At 39.7% G+C, this 23,705-nt stretch overlaps 2 protein-coding genes across 3 annotated transcripts in view; one reads left to right on the plus strand and one right to left on the minus strand.

Annotated features, from left to right (window-relative positions):
• Positions 1-23,089, plus strand: Nkap (NFKB activating protein). Its single transcript, XM_021153160.2, has 9 exons — positions 1-558; positions 4,006-4,086; positions 9,800-9,870; positions 10,040-10,180; positions 12,832-12,895; positions 14,742-14,851; positions 14,941-15,016; positions 16,204-16,353; positions 20,160-23,089. The coding sequence occupies exons 1-9, from the start codon at positions 179-181 to the stop codon at positions 20,332-20,334; spliced, it is 1,248 nt and encodes a 415-aa protein (XP_021008819.1). The 5' UTR covers positions 1-178; the 3' UTR covers positions 20,335-23,089.
• The window catches only part of Akap14 (A-kinase anchoring protein 14), an 18,876-nt gene continuing 18,202 nt past the window's right edge, over positions 23,032-23,705 (minus strand). For both annotated transcript variants that reach the window (XM_085838183.1, XM_085838182.1), the window contains one exon: positions 23,032-23,296. In XM_085838183.1, the coding sequence (XP_085694309.1) occupies positions 23,203-23,296 (94 nt within the window). In that variant the 3' untranslated portion in view covers positions 23,032-23,202. The remainder of the gene's footprint in view (positions 23,297-23,705) is intronic.

The following is a 23,705-nucleotide window of genomic DNA, read 5'->3' on the forward strand; positions in this document are numbered from 1 at the left end:
AGGACTCTGGGTCCGGGGGAAGGGGTTTACCGCTGTACACGGAACTGTTTCCAAGTTGGTTTTTTTGTTTGTTTGCTTTTTTTCGGGTTTGGTCGGCTGCAAACTCTAGGACTCTAGGTGTCCGGGACCTTTGGGGGTCGCGAGAGCGCCTCCTTGTCCCGCTTCAGCTCCCCCCACCATGGCTCCTGTATCGGGCTCGCGTAGCCCTGAACGGGAGGCCTCCGGGGCGAAGCGTCGCAGTCCATCGCGGAGCCCCAAATCCATCAAATCTTCCCGCTCCCCGCGGTGTCGCCGGTCTCGCTCGCGCTCTTGTTCTCGGTTCGGCGACCGGAATGGCCTCAGTCATTCGCTGAGTGGCTTCAGCCAAAGCTCCCGAAACCAATCTTACCGCTCCCGCTCTCGATCGCGCTCTCGCGAACGGCCCTCGGCACAGCGGAGCGCCCCGTTTGCTTCTGCATCCTCGTCCGCCTATTATGGCGGCTACTCGCGTCCCTACGGGGGCGACAAGCCATGGCCTAGCCTGCTGGACAAGGAAAGGGAGGAGAGTCTCCGGCAGAAGTGAGTGAGATCGCCGCACCCTCTCTTGGGTCATTCTGCCTGCCTTTGAGTCCAGCTTGTTCATTGTTTCTGTTTTATTTCGCTTCCCATCCGCCTCGCACCTTTTTCATCTCTTTCTTCAGTCCACCCCATGACCTTTTTATTTATCCTTTCTAATTTACATTTTCATTCATCCCTAGACTCCTTCATAAGAGGCCCTGGTTTCCCACTACCTACTCCCCCCTACTGGGAAAGTAAGAGGCTACTGTATGCCTTGGTGTCATTATCCGTGCACCTGTCTTTATTCCTCACTAAACGGAAATAGAGGTTTGTGACTTTTATTGATCACAGAATTAGTAGTGCCTGCCTCTTGGTAGGCATGGCAGCTGTTTCTTGTTGCATGAACAAACAGAAAAATTTGAGACAAGAGGATATTTCAGTGGAAACGTTTTGCAGTGAATTGGGAAGAAGTATTGTAATTAAGTATATGTATTGGCTTTGAGGAAAAAGAATAATTAGATGAGGCTATGTTGGGAAAAGTCTTGTCAAGTGGTCTCAGCCGTGTTGACCATGAAAACCAATGTGGGAATGAGATTGGATCTCCTCTAATGGGAGTTCTTAGTTTAAAAAGACTCACAAATCTTTAGTGGCAACAACTGTGAGACTCTCGAGGGAAGTCAGAACACTCATTCTCATCGACGTAGCAAATTTAAGGCCGCCTTGGTCTACATGAGACCATGCCTCAAGACATATTTAAATTCAAAAGCTGGGCATGCATGATGTCTCACTCCTGTAATCCTAGCGTTCAGGAAGCCGAGTTAGGATTGTCACAAGTAATTCAAGGCCAGCCTGTACTACAGAGTTAATTCAAGGTAGGCCTGAGGTAGAGTGATACCCTGAGAGAGGCTCATGTTGCTGCATTAGTCATAGTATCTGATATGTCTGAAGTTTATTATGCTTGTTAAAAATTAGGTCTTAGGCCCTGTACCATGTGTTTCAAAATGCTAAAATTTCAAGTATTACAGGCATTGAGGGGCAAGTTAACTTTCCAACAGTTGAGAGATGCTTTCATGTTGTTTTTTTTTTTTTTTTTTTCTCCCCCAGCAGGGGAAGAAATACAGTATAAGAATAAAAAGGGCAAGTTTCCGCATTGCCCTGCCTGAGTGTGAAGGTTTTGTTTGCGGTGAAGCAGGATGGTCTTGGGCAAGTGAGACTTTTCCTAGCTTCACTTCTTCATCATTAAAAATCCGCAGAAGCTGGAGCTGTAACTCAGGGGAAGAATGCTTGCCTAGCAAACCCAAGGCCCCAAGTTGGAGCAGTGGCCCAGAAGGGAGAGGGAAATCAGTAACAAGGCTTTTAAGGGTGTAATAACATCCATAAGTGAAACAGTCCTGAACTGTTAAGAGACCTCTGGGGTGGTACCCATGGAGTGTGTCAGTTGAAAAGCAAAGGCTGAGCCAGGATCATGTCTCTAATCCCAACACTTGAGAGAGGGTCAGAACCACCAGGAGTTGAAGGCTAGCTAGACCCTGTGCCGTGAGATCCAGTTTCAGAGGAGTAAAGGAGTTACTGGAATGTTAAATGATTGGATGAGATTTGTGTTCGTGGTGATATGAAGTTTATTGTGTCTATTAAAATTATGTTTTAGGCGTGGTACTAGGCCTTAGACTTTGTGATTTAAAATGAGAAATTTTAACATATTACAGGAGCAACAGACGTGAGACTTCTGTGTTCTTTATGGCTGGGTAGGCATTCTTCCCCCAGAAGCCACAAACAGTTGTACCTCTTTTCTAAATTATCCATTTTGATCAAATACAAAATTCTCCAAGTCTCTCTCTGTGTAGTTATCAATACCTTTTTTCATGATCAAAGGTGTTAAAAAAAAAAGAAAAGCCAATTATAGGTCTTTTGTAGTAACTTTTAAAAGTGAGTCATAAGCCATCAAACTTTATAAGGAATTCAGGCTAATTTTTTTCTTCAAAGAATTTTTTTATTTTATTTATTTTTTGAGTGGAAGGGATTGAGACAAGGTCACTATGTATAGCTTTGGCTGTCCTGAAACTCATGTTGACGAAGCTGGCTGCAAACACAGAGAGATCTGCCTGCCTTTGCCTCCCAAGTATTGGGACTGAAGGCATCCACCACCACACTCAGTGTTATTTTTATTATATTTTAAATTATATGTATGTATGTGTCTGTGTATGGATATATAAATGTCAGTGTAGATGTCTTGGGAGGCCAAAAGCATCAGATCTCCTGGAGCTGGGCTTAGAGGTAGCTGAGAGCTAACTAGCTAGGATGTTAGGAACCAAATTCCAGTCCCCTACAAAAACAGTATGTTCTTTTAATCCCTAGGCAATCTTTCTAGCCCATAGTTTGTATTTTAAATTTATGAGTCATAGTAAATATTAAAACCGAATTAGTCTCATACATAAAATGAATAAAGTGTCCCCTTCCCCAGCAAGAGTAGAGAATGTCCGCCTCCCAAAGGCTCTGAAAGGAAAGCTGGTAAGAGAGGAGAGCTTCTGGCAAGTAAGACTCTTCTTCCTTTCATCTTTATCTTCTTCACAAATTCCTAGGTTCCTGAAAACTGAACGTTTTCAAATCAACATTTCCTAATCTTTATAACATACATAAACAAATGCACTTATTTTAAAATATAAGACTTTCTGTCAATCTTTACAGCGAAATGAGGACATTTCGAACATGTGCCACACATTCAGCAAAGGGATGCCCTTGCCCAGTTGCTGAGGCACTCTATAGTTGGTACCCGTTACTATCAGAACATTAAATCCTACTTAATGAGTTTATAGTTAAGCTAAGTCTCTCCCCCACCCTCCTGCTCTCAGACTGGGTTTCTCTGTTATTCCCTGACTGTCCTGGAACTCTCTCTATAGACCAGGCTGGCCTCAAACTCAGAGAGATCTGCCTCTGCCTCTGCCTCTGCCTCTGCCTCTGCCTCTCTGCCTCTCTGCCTCTCTGCCTCTCTGCCTCTCTCTCTGCCTCTCTGCCTCTCTCTCTGCCTCTCTCTCTGCCTCTCTGCCTCTCTCTCTGCCTCTCTGCCTCTCTGCCTCTCTCTCTGCCTCTCTGCCTCTCTCTCTGCCTCTCTGCCTCTCTGCCTCTCTCTGCCTTTCTCTGCCTCTCTGTCTCTCTGCCTCTCTGCCTCTCTGCCTCTGCCTCCCAAATGCTGGGGTCAAAGGCATGCATTACCACCACCTGGCTTAAACCAAGTTTTTATTAACTTTTTAAAACATATAGATAGATTCAGGTGTCCCTCTAGCTCCAGCTACTTGGAAGGCTAGATCATGAGCCTAGGAGTTCAGAGCTAGCCTAGGCCACATGGTAAGATCCTGTGTCAAAAGATATATGATGAAAATAATACTGGGAGACTTGACGTCTGTTGAGTTTATTATTATACATTTAGGAAACAGTCCATTGAGTTATAATTTGAATATTTATCTCTTCTAGGAGATTAAGTGAAAGAGAGAGGATTGGAGAATTGGGAGCTCCTGAAGTTTGGGGACTTTCCCCAAAGAATCCTGAACCAGAGTAAGTGTGTTAAAAAAAAAAAATTAAAATGTCAATAGCATTTGCTTAAATCCTAGTCTTCAGTCAAATACTTTTTAATTATGTCTTCTTACGTTTTATTTATTTGTACATGTGTGTATGTACACAGGTGGAGGTCAGAGGACAACTTGCAGGAGTCGGTTCTCTCCTTCCACCATGTGGGTCCCAGGGATTGAACTCAGGTCATCAGGCTTAGCAGCAAGCGCCATTACCTACTGAGCCATCTTGCCAGCCCTACTGTCAAAATTTTTAAGTGAAGAGCTTCAAGTACTTACCAGATTTTTTTTTTTTGCTTTCTTATGATTTATTAAAAACACATGGAGGATGGGTGATGATTACAGATGCTGCTAGTAGATTTTAGCACATTCATTATGTGTGTGTGTGGAGGTTGTTTTGTTTTGTTCTGTTTTTGAGACCTGGTCTCATTCTGTAATCCATTCCTGCCTTCGCCCCTGAATGCTGGAATTACTGGCCCAGATGACCATGCCTGGCTCAATTGCTGTCTTTAAATTATACCGCACAAAGTTCCAGTTTCCTACTCAGAAAGATGCATTATTAAAAATAATATATGTATTATTTTTATTGTTTTTTCCTACTAACCCACTATCAGACTGCTAGGTGTTAGCATAACAAAGAGTTTTAATTTTTTAAAAGTGTTACAAGTGGAGGCATTTCCCTAAGAAAGAAGGCGCTCCCGAGGGTGGGAAGGGACTAGTCAGCTGGGAAAAGCAGACACAAAAGCTGGGAAAAAAATGAGTGTGCCCGAGTGAATGAGTATGTGGGGTCAGAATTTGAAGTCAGATATTGTCTGTGATCTCTTCTCTACCTTATTTATTGATTTGCATTTATTTACATTTTATTTAATTTACATTTATTTATTCTGTGTGTGTGTGTATGTATGTCTGTGTGCATGCATGCTCTTGCTCGTACACAAGATCAAGTACCACATGTGGGGGTCAGAGGACAACTTGCAGGAGGTTGGTACTCTTCTACCATGTGGGGTCAAGGACATGTGATTCAAGTTGTTAGGATTGGCATCAAGTGCCCCTACCTGCTAAGGCATCTTGCCAGTCCAGCACCTTAGTTTTTGAGACAGAGTTTCTTAGTGAATCTGGTGCTGATCTGGTGAAGTGGAATGGTTGACCTAGGGGTCCTCCTGTCTCTTTCTCCCCAGGGCTGGAGTTATAGGTGAGTCTACGGTGACCACCATTTTTCTGTGAGTCTAGGGATCTGAACTCAGGTCCTCGTGCTTATGTAACAAAGGGTGGATCTTCTGAACTACCTCCCTGGCCCCTAACATTGTTCCTTATCCATAATCCCCACCCTGTGTGTTCCCTCTGTTCCCTGAAACAGTTTCTTTTCTTCTTTCTTTTTATATACACACACGTGACTTTTTATGTGACTATATGCAATGTGGGTACCACAAATGAGGTAAACCATGAAATTCGTATTTCTTTTTTTTAAAGATTTATTTATTTATTTTATGTATGAGTACACTGTAGCTATACAGATGGTTGTGAGCCTTCATGTGATTGTTGGGAATTGAATTTAGGACCTCTGCTCACTCTGGCCCAAAGATTTATTTATTTATTATATGTAAGTACACTGTAGCTGTCTTCAGACACACCAGAAAATGGAGTCAGATCTCATTACAGATGGTTGTGAGCTACCATGTAGTTGCTGGGACTTGAACTTCAGAAGAGCGGTCAGTGCTCTTAATCACTGAGCCATCTCGTCAGCCCAAAATTCATATTTCTGAGACTTGCCTAACTTGCTCCATGTGATTATTTCCTCTTACCTTCGTTTTCCCCTATGTGATGCAACTCCATTTTTATTTTGACTGAAAATGTTTCCACTGTGTGCACATACTACATTTTAAATCTATGCCTCTGTTGTTCCAGGCTATCTAGTTTGATCGGGTAACCGAGTCACTGGATAGTGCTGCAGTTTCCATTGCTGTGTGTGTCTCTGGGATGTGGTGACTTGCAGTCCTTCAGGCAGATGCCCAGGACTGCTCTAACTACATTGTGTGGAGGGAGGGTCTTTGTGTTTGGTTTGTGTTTTGAGAAACTTCATACTGATTGCCACAGAAGCTGAATTAGTTTACATCTCCACTGAGTGGAGAAGGCTGCTTGTTCTCTGCATCCACGACAGCATTTGTTCTTGGGCACTTTCTTTTTTTCTTTTTAAAGAGTTTTTATTAGATAGTTTCTTTATTTGCATTTTAAATGTTATCCCCTTTACAGGTTTCCCCTCGGAAAATCCCCTATCCCCTCCCCTCTCCCCCTACTCCCCAACCCACCCACTCCGATTCCTGGCCCTGGCATTCCCCTACACTGGGGCATAGAGCCTTCACAGGACCAAGAGCCTCTCCTCCCATTGATAGTCAACTAGGCCATCCTCTGCTATATATGCCACTAGAGACACAGCTCTGGGAGCACTGGTTAGTTCATATTGATTTTCCTCCTATGGGGCTGCAAACCCCTTCAGCTCCTTGGGTCCTTTATCTAGCTCTTTCATTGGGGGCCCTGTGTTCCAACTTATAGATGACTGTGAGCATCCACTTCTGTATTTGTCAGGCACTGACAGAGCCTCTCAGGAGACAACTGTATTAGGCTCCTGTCAGCAAACACTTGTTGGCATCCACAATAGTGTCTGGGTTTGGTGGTGTATGGGTTTGATGGATCCCCAGGTGGGGCAGTCTCTGGATGGTCTTTCCTTCAATCTCTGCTCTGTCTTGGTCACTTTCTTAATGACTGTCATTCTGACTATGGGGTAAGATGGACTGAGTGTAGTTTTCATTTGCGTTTCCCTGATGGATAGTGAGGTTGAACATTTTTTTCTCGTCCTCAGGAAGAAAAGCCATTGCTCTTAACCACTGAGCCATCTCTCCATCCCCCCCCCCCCCCCCCCTTGTACATTCTTGGTATCTTCCTCTGTAAGATGTAATAGGTAGCAAGATTTTCTCCCATTCTATAGGCCATCTCTTCACTCAGCTGCTTTTCTTTGCTGTACAAGGTCCCATTCATTGACCTGGGGACTTAGTGAATAACTGGTATCCTATTTAGAAACTTCTTGCCTATGCCTATATATTTTTTTTTGAAAAAAAAAACATTTATTTTATAAGTTTTGCCTACATTATGTATAGATGTACTGCATGCAAGCCCTGGGCCCACAGAGGTCAGAAGAGAGAATTGAAAGTGAACTTACAGATGGTTGTGAGCTCCTTTGTGGGTGTTGGGAATTCAACCTGGGTCCTCTGCAAGAGAAGCCAATGTGTTTAACCACTGAGCCAAGTCTTCATCCCATTTGTTTATATCCCTTTTATCATTAAGGTCACCAAGAGTTTTAAACATTAATATACTGGCATTTAAAGAATGTTTCCTGCTGGGCAGTGATGGTGCATACCTGTAATCCCAGCCTGGTCTACAGAGTGAGTTCCAGGACAGCCAGGGTTGCACAGAGAAACCCTGTCTTGAAAAAAAAAAAAAAGAAAAAGAAAAAAGAAAAAACAAAGCTTCCTATATCTAATACTCTGAAGGTCATGTGATTTTTTTACTATTCCATATTTATTTACTTTTTAATTATTTTTAATATTCTTTAGGGAGGGGGGACATGTGTGTACCATAGCACACGGGTGGAAGTTCCTGTCCCTTCACAGTATGGATCAAACTTCACAGCAAGCATGTTTAACTTGTTGGCCCCCATATTTATTTTGTCTTCGCTGCTACTCAGAAGTTTCTTCTTGTTTCATACTCCTCCCCCACCCCACCTCAAGAGAGAAGGTTTCTCTGTGTAGCCTTGGCTGTCTGTAGACCAGGCTGTCCTCAAACTTAGAGGTCTGCCTGTGGGGGTTAAAGGCATGTGCTACCATGCCCAGCTCCACTCTTTTATTTTCTTAACAAGAAACCTGTAAGAGCAATCAAGCAATATTATGTGAAACTTGTTCTTAGAGGTAGATACTTGAATGCATTAAACTGGAGTTAAAAGAAACCCTTAAAAAATTTTGGTAGATAATACTTAAGTTATTCCATATTGATCCATTTTGAGTTATAGGTGATTGATTGTGAGCTACCCAGCGTGGGTGCCAGGAATCAATATGTGATCTTCAAAACTTTAAAGGAAAAGTTTTGACTATGAGACTACTCCTTTGGTACCACCAAAGCATTTTAACATTTTAAAGGCTTTCCCAAAGAATTATTTTTTTTAAATATTTATTTACTATTTTGACAAGATCTCCCTATGTGGCTTTGGATTGGCCTGAAACTCACTGTGAAGATGAGGCTGGACTCAAGTTCACAGAGATCCACCTTCATCTGCCTCCTGAGTGCTGGGATTAAAGGCATACATCATCATGTCTAGCTGTTTTTATTATTTTAGTTTTGTGTGTTATGTGGTTTTCCATGGGTATGTGCATCTAGGTGCTGGTGACTCCAGAGGCCAGGGACATCAGACTTACTTGAAGCTGCTGGAGTTATAGGTGATTGATTGTGAGCTACCCAGCGTGGGTGCCAGGAATCAAAGTCAGGTTCTATGCAGGTGCAGGGCACACTCAGATAAGAGCTGGTAAAATGCATATCTAGAATGCTTAAGACCCTGGGTTTGATCTCTAGTACTAAATGCACCAGGCATGATAGTGCGTAATTTATAATCCCAGGATTGCAGAGGGAGAGGCAGGAGGGTCAAAGTGAAACGTCATCCTTATCAACATAGAGAGTTCAACCCCAGTATAGGCTTGAGACCCTGTCTCAAAAGAAACCTATCCAGACAGTGAGACGCTTCAGCAGCTGCCAATGTTGCTTGCTGCCAATGTGCTAAACAAATGAAATGTAAAAACTAATATTTCTAAATCCTCCAAAACAAAAAGCTTACTTTCAGAATTTATTTTACAAAATCTGTAGTTCTGGGGAGATGGGAATTGTTCTAGCACATATCCTTCACCTACTTAAAATGAAAGTATGGAGCTAGGATATAGCTTGGTGATGAAGCAATTGCCTAGGACTTTTGTAGGTCTGGGTTTGATTCCTGCAGCTAAAAAGTAATAATAAAATCACACACTCTTCCTTTAATCTTATGTTTGTCCTTTCTTTTTTTTTTTTTCTTTTGGTTTTAGTGCTGGGATTAAAGGCATGAGCCACCACGCCCAGCTATGTTTGTCCTTTCTTGATCTTATATTTTCTATTTCTCAACTTTTAACGTGTGAGTTTCTTCAGAAAATATAAATATTACATATTTCTTTCTTAATGGTACTGTGCAAACTTAAAAGTATTATGTAAGTATGTCATTTTATTATGAAGGTGGTACACTGTTGAATATATGCTTACAAAAAATGCTTGCCTTTGGGGGCTAGAGTGAGAGTTCAATTGTTGAGAGGAGTGACTGTTCTTCAGGGACCCTGGGTTTGAATCACAGCACCCACATAGAGGCTAGTCTGTAACTCTAATCCCAGAAGATCTGATGTCTTTTCTATCCTCTGTGGGGACTGGGCACAGTTCTACATATAAGCAAAATGCCTATATACATAAGATAAAATGTAATGATGATAATAATAATTTAAGATTTTAATAATAATAATAATATTTCAAAAATGCTTGCCTTTAAAGGTTTCTAGGCAATGAGTGCTGTTACTGAAAATTTTAAGTATATTTTAATACTCCATGGTTCATATTTCTTACAATCATTTCCTGTGATTCAGCTCTGATGAACATACACCAGTAGAGGATGAAGAACCAAAGAAAAGCACTACTTCAGCATCTAGTTCAGAAGGTAATTTTATAAAATAAGGGACTTATTCATTCATAAGTTTCAAAAGTATGTTTATAAGTAATTGAACTACTTTGCTTTTGCTCAAACTACCAAATAGCTATTCCTGTTCAGTAATTCAAATATAGAAATACTTCTTTAGAAGTTAATTTCCCTTTTGTACTTACAACAGATGATAGGAAGAAGAAAAGGAAATCTAGTCATTCAAAAGAAAGAGCCAAGAAAAAGAGAAAGAAAAAGTCATCTAAAAGAAAACATAAAAAATATTCTGAAGATAGCGACAGTGACTCTGAATCTGACACAGACTCCAGTGGTAAGAAAGCCGTTTCATTCTGCAAATCCTAGAATATATTATAGTTGTTAAACATGTTATGTGGATGCATGTTTGCCTGCAAGCATGTCTGTGCAGCATGTGTAGTCCTGATATCTGTGGAGACCAGAAGAGGACACCAGATCTCCTGGTACTGATGTTACAGACAATTGCGAGCCACCATGTTGGGGCTGGGAATCAAACCCAAGTCTTTTGGAAGAGCATCCAGTGCTCTGAACTGTTAAGCCATCTCTCTAGCCCCTCAGCTTTTTAAACATTTGTTGAATTATATCCATAATTATGGCTATTTTAGTTTTTTTATTCCAATTTATTTATTTACTTATAATTTTTCAATTCACTTTACATCTCAAAGCTCTGCCTTCTTCTGGCTCTCTCCTCACACAGTCCCTCCTCTCCTATCGCCTCTTCTCTTCTCTGAGAGGGTGGAAGTATCCCTGGGTATCTCCCAACCTTGCCACATCAGGTCTCTGCAGGGCTAACACAATCCTTTCCCACGAGTCCAGACATGGTAGTCTTATTGGGGAATGGATTGCACAAACAGGCAACAGCTTTTGGGATAGCTTGTACTCTAGTTGTTGGGGGACCCATATGAAGACTGAGCTGCACATCTGCTACATACGTAGTTGGGGGGAAGCTAGGTCCAACCCATGTATGCTCTTTGGTTGGTGGTTCAGACTCAGAGAGGGTTCAGGTTAGTTGACTCTGTTGATCTTCCTGTGGAGTTCCTATCCTGTTCAGAGACCTCAATCCTTCCCCCAACTCTTCCATAAGAGTCCTTGAGCTCCGTCCAGTGTTTGGCTGTGGGTGTCTGCATCTGTTTCAGTCAGCTGCTGAGTGGAGCCTCTCAGAGGACAGTTATGCTAGGTTCCAGTCTGCAAGCATAACAGAGTGTCATTATCATTAATAGTGTCAGGGATTGGTGCTTGCCCATGGGATGGGTCTCAAGTTGGGTCAGTTATTGGTTAGCCATTCCCTTAGTCTCTGCTCCATCCCCTGTCCCTGCATTTCTTGTAGACTGGATAAGTTTTGGGTCACAAGTTTTGTGGGTGTGTTGGTGTCCCTATTGCTCCACTGGGGTTCCTGCTTGGCTATAGGAGGTGGCCTCTTCAGGATCCATATCCCTACTATTGTGAATCTCGACTAAGGTTACCCCCATTGATTCCCCGTCCCATCACTTCTCCCTCCCAGTTCCCTTCCTCTGTCTGCTTCCTATGACAGTTTTATTCCCCCTTCTGAGTAAGATTCAAGCATCCTCACTTGTGCCTTCCTTCTTGTTTAGCTTCTTTGGGTCTGTGGAGTGTAGCATGGGTATCCTGTATTTTGTGTCTAATGTCCACTTATAAGTGAGTGCATACTATGCCTGTCCGTTTGGGACTAGGTTACCTCACTTAGGATGACACTCTCAAGTTCCATCCATTTGCCTGTATATTGCAGTTTTTAATAATTAGTGTATGTCACGTGGTACAGTGGGCCTGCTGCCTTCAGAGCCAGTTATTTCCTGCATCTACCTTGGTTTACTCAGTGCAGCAGTGAACATGCTGGGCTTTTGTAATCAACTGAGTTAAAAAAACAAGTAGCTTAAGAGTTCCCTCTTCCCTGTCAACCATTCCTCAGTTACCTTCCCAAACCAGTCATGTTTTAGGTTACATTTTATTCATTTATTTTGTGTAGATGTGTGTTTGTATGTGGATGTGCACAGCACAGTATACATATGGAAATCAGAGATTAACTTTGAGGAGTTGAAGTTTCTCTCCTTCCACCAAGAGGGTCTAGGGGATTGAACTCGTGTCCCCAAGCCCAGCAATAAGCACCCTTACCTACTGAGCCCTCTTGCTGGTGCACTGGCTGGTGGACTCCTGTGGATCCACAGAGCACCCCCTGCTTTTCTCTGTCAGCCAGATTACACTCATTTCATTACCATCTCTCATTCTACTGAGAATCTGGAAGACATAATCTTCCTCTGCCACATACACAGAGTTGTTTCTTTTCGATTTGTTTTTTTCTCACTATGAAACTTTAGCAACTTTCAGGAAAATAAAGGGGATAATGTTAATCAGCATCACCATCATTATTAACTTTCGCTATTTTGACACATTGCTTAAAATATGAGGGTCAGGGGAGGAGTTGCTGTGTTATTCAAAGTATGTTAAGTCATCATTCCTTGGCTAACCATTTCTATATGTCCCTCTTTGAGATGGGCATATTCCTACTTAACCAATGTCGTCACTGCAGTGAACAAATTAATACCTAGTGTGACTTTAATTTTTTACATTTATTTATTGTATGCATTTGTGTGTGTGCACTCATACATGCAATAGGCAGTGTGTGGAGAGCTTAGAAGACAGCTTAGAGGATTTGGTTCCCTCCTTCCATCATAGCGTTCTAGGGTTCAAGCTCACGTCATCAGGTTGACAGTAAGCGTTTACCACTGAGCCATCTTACTAGTCCATGACTGCAATTTCTTTGACTCCTGACCCTAGTATAATTCATGGCAAGCCTTAATAAATGTTAGAATGAATTTTGTGATAATAGAATATTTGTGATAATAGAATATTTACCTGTTAAAATAAAAATTGTTTTAACAATTTTGAACTTCAGAATGTTTTTCAATAATAATGGGCCTTAATTTGCAGATGAAGATTCAAAAAGAAGAGCAAAGAAAGCTAAGAAAAAGGACAAGAAAAAGAAACGAAGAGGGTCAGTTTTTTTTTCTTTTTAAAAATGATTATATAAAATAGTATAATGATCCACTGTGTGTGTGTGTGTGTGTGTGTGTGTGTGTATCTCAGCAGTCACCTTCTCATTGGGTAGTGTCTACCACCCTCTGTTTATTTTGGAACTAACTGGAGTTATCATTCTTTTCATAAGTAATTCCACAACTTAGTACCTTTCTCTAAAGGGTTTTGTTTTGTTTTTGTTTTTGAGACAGGGTTTTTCTGTATAGTCCTGGCTGTCCTAGAACTCACTTTGTAGACCAGGCTGGCCTTGAACGCAGAAATCCACCTGCCTCTGCCTCCTGAGTGCTGGGATTAAAGGCATGCGTCACCATGCCCGGCTAAGGGTAGTCTTTAAAAAAAAAAAAAAAAAGACTTTTGATTGTGCATAAGAATTTAGTAATCATCAATACACTGCAGTTTTTTTCCTACAGTTTCTTCAAATCAAAATGCAAATAATGTCCCTAAATTGTAGTTGTTGTACAGAGAGAATTAGCATGTTTTTCTGTCATTCCTCTTTCCTGGAGAGAGAGGAATCTCAACATTGGCAGATTGGCCAGGAATCCTTTCTAGGTGGTGCTGTGTACTACTGTCACGAGGAACTAATAAACACTGCTGCTCATTGTCTGCATTTAGTATGTCCTTGAGAATGCACAACAATGATAGTTTACTTTGAATGCTGCTATTTAAACATATTTGATATATTTTAATCCATCACACTGGACATTTTTATTAATGCTCACATTGGTGAGAACTTGCTTTTCTTTTATGTGTGTTTATTTTTTTATTTGCATTTTGTTTTTTTGTGCTTATTTTTTATTTGGGGTTGTTTTATGTTTTTTTAAAGATTTATTTTCATTTAAGTCTATGTGTGCATCTATGTATGTGCAATGTACATGCATGCACCCGGAGAGTCTAGAAGAGGGCCTCAGATCCTCTGGAGCTAGACTTAGAGGTGGTTATGTGCTACCTGATGTCGGGGCTGGGATATGAACTCAAGTACTCTGGAAGAGCATCAAGCACTCATGACTGTTGAATCATCTCTCTAGCCACTGTATGTTTTTGAGATAGAGTCTTGTATACCCCAGACTGGCTGCAAGCTCACTAGACAGCATAGGATGGCTTTGGACTCTTAATTCTCCTGCCTCTAGCACCTAAGTGCTAAGATTATAGATATAAGCTACCACCTCCTGCCTGAGAGTTAGGTTTTAAGCTAATCCATTTCTATTATCTTTCTATATGATAACTGTATTTTGTTAATTCTTTAGTCATTTCCTTTTTTAAAAAAGATTATTTATTAATTTTATTTATTTGAGCACACTGTAGCTATCTTCACACACACTAGAAGAGGACACCAGTTTAAAACTAAACTTAGGATCTTTGGGAAAACAGTCAGTATTCTTAAACACTGAGCCATCTCTCCAGCCCCTAGTCATTTCTTGTTAATAGCAAAATACTATTTGGTTAACTGAGAAGATTGAATTGAAAAGTTTGAATAAGCTGGGAATTCAGATAGTTTTATCAACTGTTTATTCCCATGAAAACCAAGGATGCCTGGGGCTGAAGAGATGGCTCAGAGATTAAGAACACTGGCTTTTTTTTTTTTTCCTAAGGGTACCTGGGTTCAATTCCCTGCAGCTACATAGCAGCTCACAACTCTCTGTAACTTCAGTTCTAGGGGATCTGGCATGCTCACACAGACATTCATGCAGGCAAAATGCCAGTATGCATAAAAAGAAATCTTTATAAAAGTTTGCATTAAAAAAGAAAAGTAAGAATGCCTTTTAACATGAGAATACTTAATTTGTATTAAATTATAACCTCTGCAGGAAGAAATACAAGAAAAAGAAGTCTAAGAAAAACAGAAAAGAGTCCAGTGATTCGAGCTCTAAAGAGTCCCAAGAAGAATTTCTAGAGAATCCTTGGAAGGATCGATCAAGTAGGCTCTTGTATTGACTAACTCAAAACAGTTCAAACATTAACTGATTAGTCAAGATGTGACTGTGTTTCTTAATGTATTTCATGCAGAGGCAGAAGAACCATCAGATTTGATTGGCCCAGAGGCTCCCAAAACTCTTGCCTCCCAAGATGATAAGCCCTTGAAGTGAGTAGCAGTGTACAGTTGTGGGGTTTTGTGGTTTTCTTTGTTGTAGGTTCTTTGTTTTGTTTTCTGCTGAGTGGTCACGTAGGTTAAGTGGATTTGCAATATCTAAAGTACTTTATTTAGCTTGGTGTGCTGCTTATGCCTGTGATCCCAGCGTTTGGGAGGAGGGGGGAGGCAGGGAGTTCAGGAATTCAGGGTTTTTCTAGGCTCCTTTGTGTTCTTAAGGCCAACCTGGGCTAGTGTGTAAGGGGGAGGGGAAGGCATGAAGGTTAGAGGACAACTAACCTTTAGGAATTGGTTCTCTCCTTCCACGTTTACTGGAGGGTACCAAGGATTAAACTCAACTCCGCAGACTTGACAGTAAAGAAATGCCTTTACCCTGTGAGCCTTCTTGGCAGCCCATACAAAATAGTACTTATGTTTAACTTGTAGTGTAGTAAATACATGAACTTCATAAGTGTCGAGATTACTGTTTTTTTTTTTTTTTTAAAAAGCAAGTGATTTTTTTTTTAAAGATTTATTTATTTATTATATGTAAGTACACTGTAGCTGTCTTCAGACACTCCAGAAGAGGGCGCCAGATCTCGTTACGGATGGTTGTGAGCCACCATGTGGTTGCTGGGATTTGAACTCTGGACCTTCGAAAGAGCAGTCGGGTGCTCTTACCCATTGAGCCATCTCACCAGCCCGAGATTACTGTTGTACTGTAAGCTTCAAAATTAATATGAATACAAGGAAACATACTGAACTGCTCTTAAAATCTCTTAATCAAAGGCAAAAGAGAAGTTTTACTGGATGGCATTTACTGGAGGGCATCAGATTCTGTTACAAATGGTTGTGAGCCACCATGTGGCTGCTAGGAATTGAACTCAGGACCTCTGGAAGAGCAGTCAGTGCTCTTAACCGCTGAGCCATCTCTCCAGCCCGCCTTAATCCACAATTTTAAATCGTGAATTTATACTTGGGAACCTCAGTTCTTTTGTTCTTCCAAAGTGTGTATACATTCCTTGGTTAATGATACAGGCCATAGTACAGCATCCTATAATAAAAATTAAGACATTTGCATCAAGCACACTACTGCTCAGCACTGTTATTCTTCCTATTGTCTGAGGAAAAAATATTTTGTGCTGTCATTTTCTATGGAGCTAGTTTGATGAACCTTTTGTGAATTCTGAATTACTTTGTAGCTATGGCCACGCTCTGTTACCTGGTGAAGGCGCAGCTATGGCTGAATATGTAAAAGCTGGCAAGCGTATCCCAAGAAGAGGTGAAATTGGCTTGACAAGTGAAGAGATCGCATCATTTGAATGTTCCGGTTACGTAATGAGTGGTAGCAGGTATTTTCTTGGCATTGCGTCAATTTCCTTCTTTCTTACTACTGGAATTATATTTTGGTGATCTGTTTTCTTTGACTATATCCTAGTGGAAAATAGAGCGTGCGCACATGCACACACATATGAGAGAGCAAGCACACACACACACACACACACACACACACACGAGATACTGGTTTCATTAGAAGAAACATACCTAAGTAAGTTTCAACTACATATATTAGCCTCAAACTCTACGCATGTCCAAATTTAACAAATCAATAGTTTCCAGTTTTAGGTTTTTCCTCTGGTAAATACAGTTAAAGTTCAGTCATCTGTCATAAGGGCATATAGGATTCCAGTAGTGAGGAAAACAATTTCCTAAGATTATCTTTCTTGACTTTTGAGTTTGCTTCCAGTTCTCAGAGGTCCAGAATTTCTGGAATGAATATCAGTTAAGGATCATGAAAGATGTCAGATTTAGCCTGAGGAAATAAAATTGTAGAAGAATCACAAAATACTTGACTACTCAGGGAGAGAAAGGGTGGCAGCACTGAATCATACTGAAGTGTGGGCTCGTTACGCTTACAAACTATTAAAACAGTTCCAACTGCTTTGATTGGGACCAGAGACAGATATGTGTGGAACCTCTGAGATACGTCCAGAATCTTCCATGTCTGAAAACTAACATCACATTTGAGGATGACACAGTATGACTAGGACAAATCACTAGAGACATAAGGATCAGTAAGGAGGGTTCAATATAGCCATTTTTATGATTGAAGTGATTGTTTATATCTCAGACTCTTCAGGGGTGTAGCAAATGGTTACATATAAAGTCATTACAAAACCAGTTGTGTTTCTAAATCTCAGCAACAGGCAACTAGAAAATATAAACACATCATTAATAGTATAATTAACAATGTAAAATTGTGTATGCTAAATATAGTTAAATATAATGAAATATATAAATATAATAGTATCAGAGAATATGAGTGATTTAGAAATTAATTCTAATAAAAGAGTTCCCAGACCTTCACAGAGAAAACTAAGCCATGAAGAAATATTAAGGGACTGGGGTGATGGCTCAGTGATTTAAAGAGAGCACTGGCTGTTCAATCCCCAGCACCCACATGCCTGTAACTCTAGTCCCAGGGCATCTGAAGCCCTCTGCTGGCCTCTGCTGGCACTACACATATGTGAGGTACAAACATACATTCAGGCAAAACACTCATATACATAAAATTTTAAAAAAATCATGTGTGGTTTTTTTTTTTAGATTTATTTATTTATTATATGTAAGTACACTGTAGCTGTCTTCAGACACTCCAGAAGAGGGAGTCAGATCTCCTTACGGATGGTTGTGAGCCACCATGTGGTTGCTGGGATTTGAACTCTGGACCTTTGGAAGAGCAGTCGGGTGCTCTTACTCACTGAGCCATCTCACCAGCCCCCATGTGTGTTTTTTTAATGCAACTTGGCATGATTTCTTATAGTCTGTTTCATGCTACAGATAATCTATATGTTTAGTTTTGTGTTCCTAATTTTAAAACTCACATTGGATCATTTATAATAATTCTTTGTATCCTACACAATGGGTATGCCCTGGTTTATAATATTACCTTTAATAGAAACATAATAAAGCACATTAATTTTGTTCTAAAAAATCAATTACAAAATTAGTTGGGCCTGGTGATACATATCTTTAATCTTGGCACTAAGTGAGTTCCAGGACAGCCAGGGCTACACAGAGAAACCCTGTCTCGAAGAAAAAAAAAAAAAAAGAAAGAAAAACAAAACAAAACAATAGTAATAATAAAAATAAACATTAAAGAAGATTTTTAAAATATTTTTTATTACGTATTTTCCTCAATTACATTTCCAATGCTATCCCAAAAGTCCCCCATACCCTCCCCTTAAAGAATATTTATATCAATGGATACATAGCATGTTCAAAGTTAGAATAGCATTATTGTAAAATCAATTCTCATATTTATAGAGTCAATAAAATTTCAATCAAAGTCATGACAGTTCATGAAACTTAGTCAAGTGGTTCTAGAAATATTTGTTAGACTAAAAGGTCAATAAAAGCCATGTTAGTTCTGAAAAACAGTAGAAAAATAAGATGGGACCTATGCAAGATGAGAATTTAAGGAACTTGCAGGCTTTAGGAAGCATTTGGTATAGCCTAAATATTCAGAGCCCAAAGCCAGTTGGAATTTTGGTGTATGAAAGAGATAGCATGTCAGATCCATGTTTTAAAAGACCATAAAATACTGAATAAAAGGCAGTGCCACTAGATTAAGTACTTTCAGAGAGGATGTCTTTTAGATTAAAGTGTTTTCTAAACAAAACAAAAAAAATGTGCTACCCAGAAGTTTGCATAGGCTAAAAGAACTTATGTCCATCAAAAGACACATTAAAATGTGAAAATTCTAGGTTCATATAAGATTCATAGAATACACTCAAATGATAAAGTATTGGTAGTGAGAATATTTAAATACCTATAAAAGAAATATGGGGAAATGACAGGGCCGTTTATCAAAATGATATATATGTTCTATATGTAAGTTAAATGATGTTCATTGACACTAGAAATGGAAGTCAAGACCTGAGTGAAATACTGTTTTGTACACATTTAATAGGAAAGGCACAAAGTTCTGATAATGCCAAATATTTGAAAGGATGTGGTGCCCGCCATAGGATCTCTTAAACCCTTCTGGTAGTATACCCATTAATACACTATCAATATATGTATTGATAGCCAATATGACATTATCTGAGAAAGTCGGACTCTTATATGCACTCTGAGCAAGCAGCAGCATACACACTATGGTACCCAAGAGAAACTCTTTCCCACAGACTGGAGACATGCATGTGGGTGCTCATTAGAGCATCACTGTGATGCTTTCTGTTCCTTAAAACTTCACAGGGCACTCACAGTACTCGAAGTAGCCTACATCTGTTGCCATCTCCTCAGCTCTCCCATCTTCTCTCTAGATGGTACCACACTAACCTGAAATGGTTCTCTCCTCTTCTTATCCAGTCTTTCATGGGTTTTTCTAAAGATAAGTTTCTTAAACTGATGATGTAGGTTCGGTATGTATATACAAATAGGGTCATTAATATTTCTCTCTGACTAGCAGACCTTTTGAATCTAACTTCAAAAATGTCCTCTGTCCTTGTATTTTACTGATCTAACTCTTAGACTGAATCCCCTTTAGTTTTCTGTGTGACACTTATGGATTCTAAGGAAATTAAACTATCCACAGAATGCCTCTTAACTTAGAGATTTAGACTTGATTCTCTTCTTTGTATCAGTAAATTTGAAACTTACTGTGCCACCTGATTAATTAAGGTAAGTCTTTTATCTGCCCTGCTCTGGACTCCCCAAAGACAAAAAACCCGCTATTGCTGGCTGGGCTTTAATTTCTGGCTTGGGAGGCAGAACCTGTGGAACTGTGTGAGTTGGAGACCAGCCTGGTTTGCATAGAGTGCTCCATGCTAGCTGGAGCTACTTAATGAAACCCTGTCCAAAAGTAAATCATCTAAAATATTTAACAAGTTTCCCATTTCAGCTAATTAAAATAAGAAAAAAGAATTTAGTATTTGAAATTAACAATATCTCCTCTGTTGACAAAACATTGGAGATCATTATTTGAGTACTGGAAATAAGTCAAAGGAAAAAGAAACCTCAACAGATAAAATACACAGTTATTTAATAACCCGTCTCCAGTGTCTATTATCACCTTTTAAGTAGAAGATTTTATGACAACATACTATAAGAATTATTAGTATGAAATTAAGTCAAAAATAAAATTTGTCTCTAGGCATCGCCGAATGGAGGCTGTTCGACTTCGGAAAGAGAACCAGATCTACAGTGCTGATGAGAAGAGAGCCCTTGCATCCTTTAACCAAGAAGAAAGACGAAAGAGGGAGAACAAGATTCTGGCCAGCTTTCGTGAGATGGTATACAGAAAGACCAAAGGGAAGGATGACAAGTGAGGACTTCTTGGCTTTACAAGTGAATATTTTTAACATCGAAAAGGAAATTGTGGGTTCTAGACATAAACAACAAAAGCTTATTGTTTTGTTTCTGTTTTGAGTTATTTTTTGATGTATGGTTTCAATTAGCCCAGGTTGACCTCAGGCTTTGTAGCCAAGGATGACTCTGAACTCTTGGTCTTCTTCCTCCACCTTCCAAGTGCTGAGATTCCAGGCGTGTGCCACCAGGCCCAGCCAAAAAGGCTACTGTGCTATGAAATGGCTTTTCAGGGCTTCTGTGCCTTCTTTTTAATTCTTCAGTCCTTCAATAAAAGATGCTTGTTGATATAATTAGTTAAGTTATTGACCTCAACCTTCTGGTTTAAAAGTCCAAAGTCCTGCTATGTTTGGAAGGTGGCATAGAGAGAAAGTGGCAGATGAATGAGAAAGTTAAATCTTACATCATGATCTGGTGTGACTATTATTATTAGCCCCTTACAGTGTCTGCCACTATCCCAGCAGAACTTGAGAATTTCTTATCTTGTTTTGAATGTGTTACAGATGGGCTTGACAGAAACTATTTAGGAGGCTATTTCTGTTAACAAAATGAAGGTGTTGCTGTACACAGCAACTCTGGAATTTGAAAACTGGCTTGCTTCTATAGTCAGCCCTAGAAGTGTATATTGGGCTAATTTACTACCTCTGCTCTAAAACCAAGCAAACCAAATGGCTGACTCACAGATGTGTGGAATAGAAAATGTGAGCATTAGGTGTTTCCGGTCCTATTAGATTATTTACCATTGTTCTTTCAGTGGCTAGGATATAGCTCAGAGTTAGGGCACGTGCTTATGAGGCCCTGAGCTACATCCCCAGCAGTGCAAAAAAGTTTCAAATGCAGTTTTGGGAGTCTACTGTGCCAATATAAGAATACTATTTCTATTTAAGCTGGTATTTAATATAGGAGAATATCTTAACAATGAGTATTAAGAGTGCTAATAAGGGAAAATATAATAAGTCAGTATTTTAATTAAGCTGTTTCATGATGATGAAAGTAAAATATTAAACATTTTCAATTATTTCCTTTATGTTACCAGAATTCTTGTTTGAGACAGAGTCTCACTATGTAGCCCTGGATGGCCTAGAACTCCCAGAGTTCCCCCTGCCTCAGCCTGCCAGGTGCTAGGATTAGAGGTGTGTGCCACTGCACCTCGCTATAGGATTTTATTTTAAACATTGTTAAGCTCTTCAGCTTTTTATATCTGTCATGACTTTAATCCTTAACTTTGTAGAAACAAAGTTACTTTGTACTTCATCACTGTTTGAAAGTTTAATATATGTTCTGAGAAAATGTGTTTCTAACCCACAACTGCTGAACTAAGCAGCAGTTAGCATGTAGTAAAATCTGTGATCTTTGAACTTGAAATCACTGTATTTATACGTCTCAGTCTGATAAGTATATAGTTTCCTAAAGTCTAATGGAAACTAGGTTCCAAAGTTGAAAGTCTTCTTAATCCGTACACTTCCTCATGTAATACAATGTCAAGTTTATAATCTCTACTTTAAAAGTTAAAATGAAGGGGCATTATTTTTTTTGTTAAATGGCTCCTAGCAACTGGATGAATATGTTTTTCTTTTTTAAATAGGAAATGTAGTTTCAATGCAACAATTTTGTAGTGTATAAGTATTACAGATTTTCTTTTGATTATTCTCCACAGAGTATATACAGTCAATGAAAAAATAGGAATTTATTTAAAAATCTGTCATTATTTAGTAGCAGTCCTTTAAAAAATGGAAGGCTAAAAGTATTTTATTTTTAGCTTGTTTGAATTATCCCTTCAAACTGTGTTCTGTCACCTGAGCTCTAAGTCAGCCATTGTTTGCAAAAACATATCTTTCCTTGTCTACAGAAGAAGAAACACACACTCGTGTACACACATACACACACACACACACACACACACACACACACACACTCTTATAATTGAACAAAACATTAAGCCAGGAATTCCCTCTTTGTTACATTTCTAGTGAACAAGATAGTGGTTATGCTTCTACCTGTTTTCTTTATAGCTCTTTAGGCCTGAGTAAAGTCTATGTAGAAGTATTGTAATTTAAATACTTTGTTTTCTAAAGAGACTTACTCAGTTTCTCACCTCTTCGCCTATTGTTCATAGGATTTCTCTCTCTTTTATTTGTTGTACAAAGATAATAGGAAAAATAGAGAAATTGCTCAGTCCTACCACATGAATCGTTACAAGTGTTCTTTGTCCCTTGTATGTCTTTGTCATTTGAAGTGTACTGTAAAGTTGTCTTTGGTATTTTAAAATTGTGTGAGCAGGCATAGGAGTCCCATTGGGAAGTTAGGAATACATGATGATCCACTGTGAAGACAAAAACAAGACCAGAAATAAGGAAGGGTGGTAACCCACCCCTGCTTCATTGTAATCATGAGCATGATGGGATGTTCAGAGTTTAGCAGTAAGGCTCATCTGACAGTAGAAGAGATCTATGAGTAGTGGAGCCCTTCAGACTGTTAGTGTGAGATATAGAACTGTTGCCAGTTTGTTATCCAGATACCCATAAAAATGTCTATCAAGCTGAGAGCTAGGCAGAGAGAAGGACCAGACAGCTAAGGGCCAGTGGCTGAACTTTAGTAATGTTCACAACTCGACTCTGTGCTTGCCAGACTCCAAAATCATGATATAGTGTTGAGAAAAATCTTTTCAAAAACAGAAAACAACTTATTGCAGAATGGATAATGAATAAAAACAAAAACACAGTTGGGTTGTGTGCCATGAGTTTATTACTCAATAAATATTATGTGGTTTGATATGATGTTTCATATTTTTAATGTGTGGATTATAAACATCCTCAAACATAACATAGGAATCAAACAACTTTAAAGGGAATGGACTCCAACAAAATATGCTTGGTCTCAGTAATGTCCCGCAGCCACTGTTCTCGAAATCGAATTTTTCCTGGTCTGTAGAGGAAGGGGAAAAATAACACACATACGCACAAAGCTTTTTTTTTTTTTTTTTCTTTTTGGTTTTTTGAGACATGGTTTCTCTGGCTGTCCTGGAACTCACTTTGTAGACCAGGCTGGCCTCGAACTCTGGGATTAAAGGCGTGCACCACCACCGCCCGGCCACACAAAGCTTTTATAATCAAAAGGTTGTGGCAGGACTTCCCTCATTACATTCCCAGTGAGCAAGATTCTGGCTGGGTTCTAGGTATATTCCTTTCTGTTCGTTAGACTTACGTGAGAAGTCTTTCAGAGAGCTGCTATACAGTAATGTGGGTTGTCACACACTAGCTACTTCAATATGAGTTTGGTGTGGCTCTTTATTGAGAGAGTGAGTTCTGAAACATCTCACTCTATAGCCTAGACA

The sequence above is a fragment of the Mus caroli genome, unplaced genomic scaffold (genome assembly GCF_978045245.1).
Source record: "Mus caroli unplaced genomic scaffold, Mus_caroli_1 scaffold_5, whole genome shotgun sequence".
NCBI lineage: Eukaryota > Metazoa > Chordata > Mammalia > Rodentia > Muridae > Mus > Mus caroli.

Excerpts from the sequence above, each read along its gene's own strand:
- Nkap (XM_021153160.2), top strand. The coding sequence starts at position 179 with ATGGCTCCTGTATCGGGCTCGCGTAGCCCTGAACGGGAGGCCTCCGGG. Across the intron at positions 4,087-9,799 it reads CCAAAGAATCCTGAACCAGA|CTCTGATGAACATACACCAG; the intron begins GTAAGTGTGTTA and ends CCTGTGATTCAG. Across the intron at positions 9,871-10,039 it reads TTCAGCATCTAGTTCAGAAG|ATGATAGGAAGAAGAAAAGG; the intron begins GTAATTTTATAA and ends TACTTACAACAG.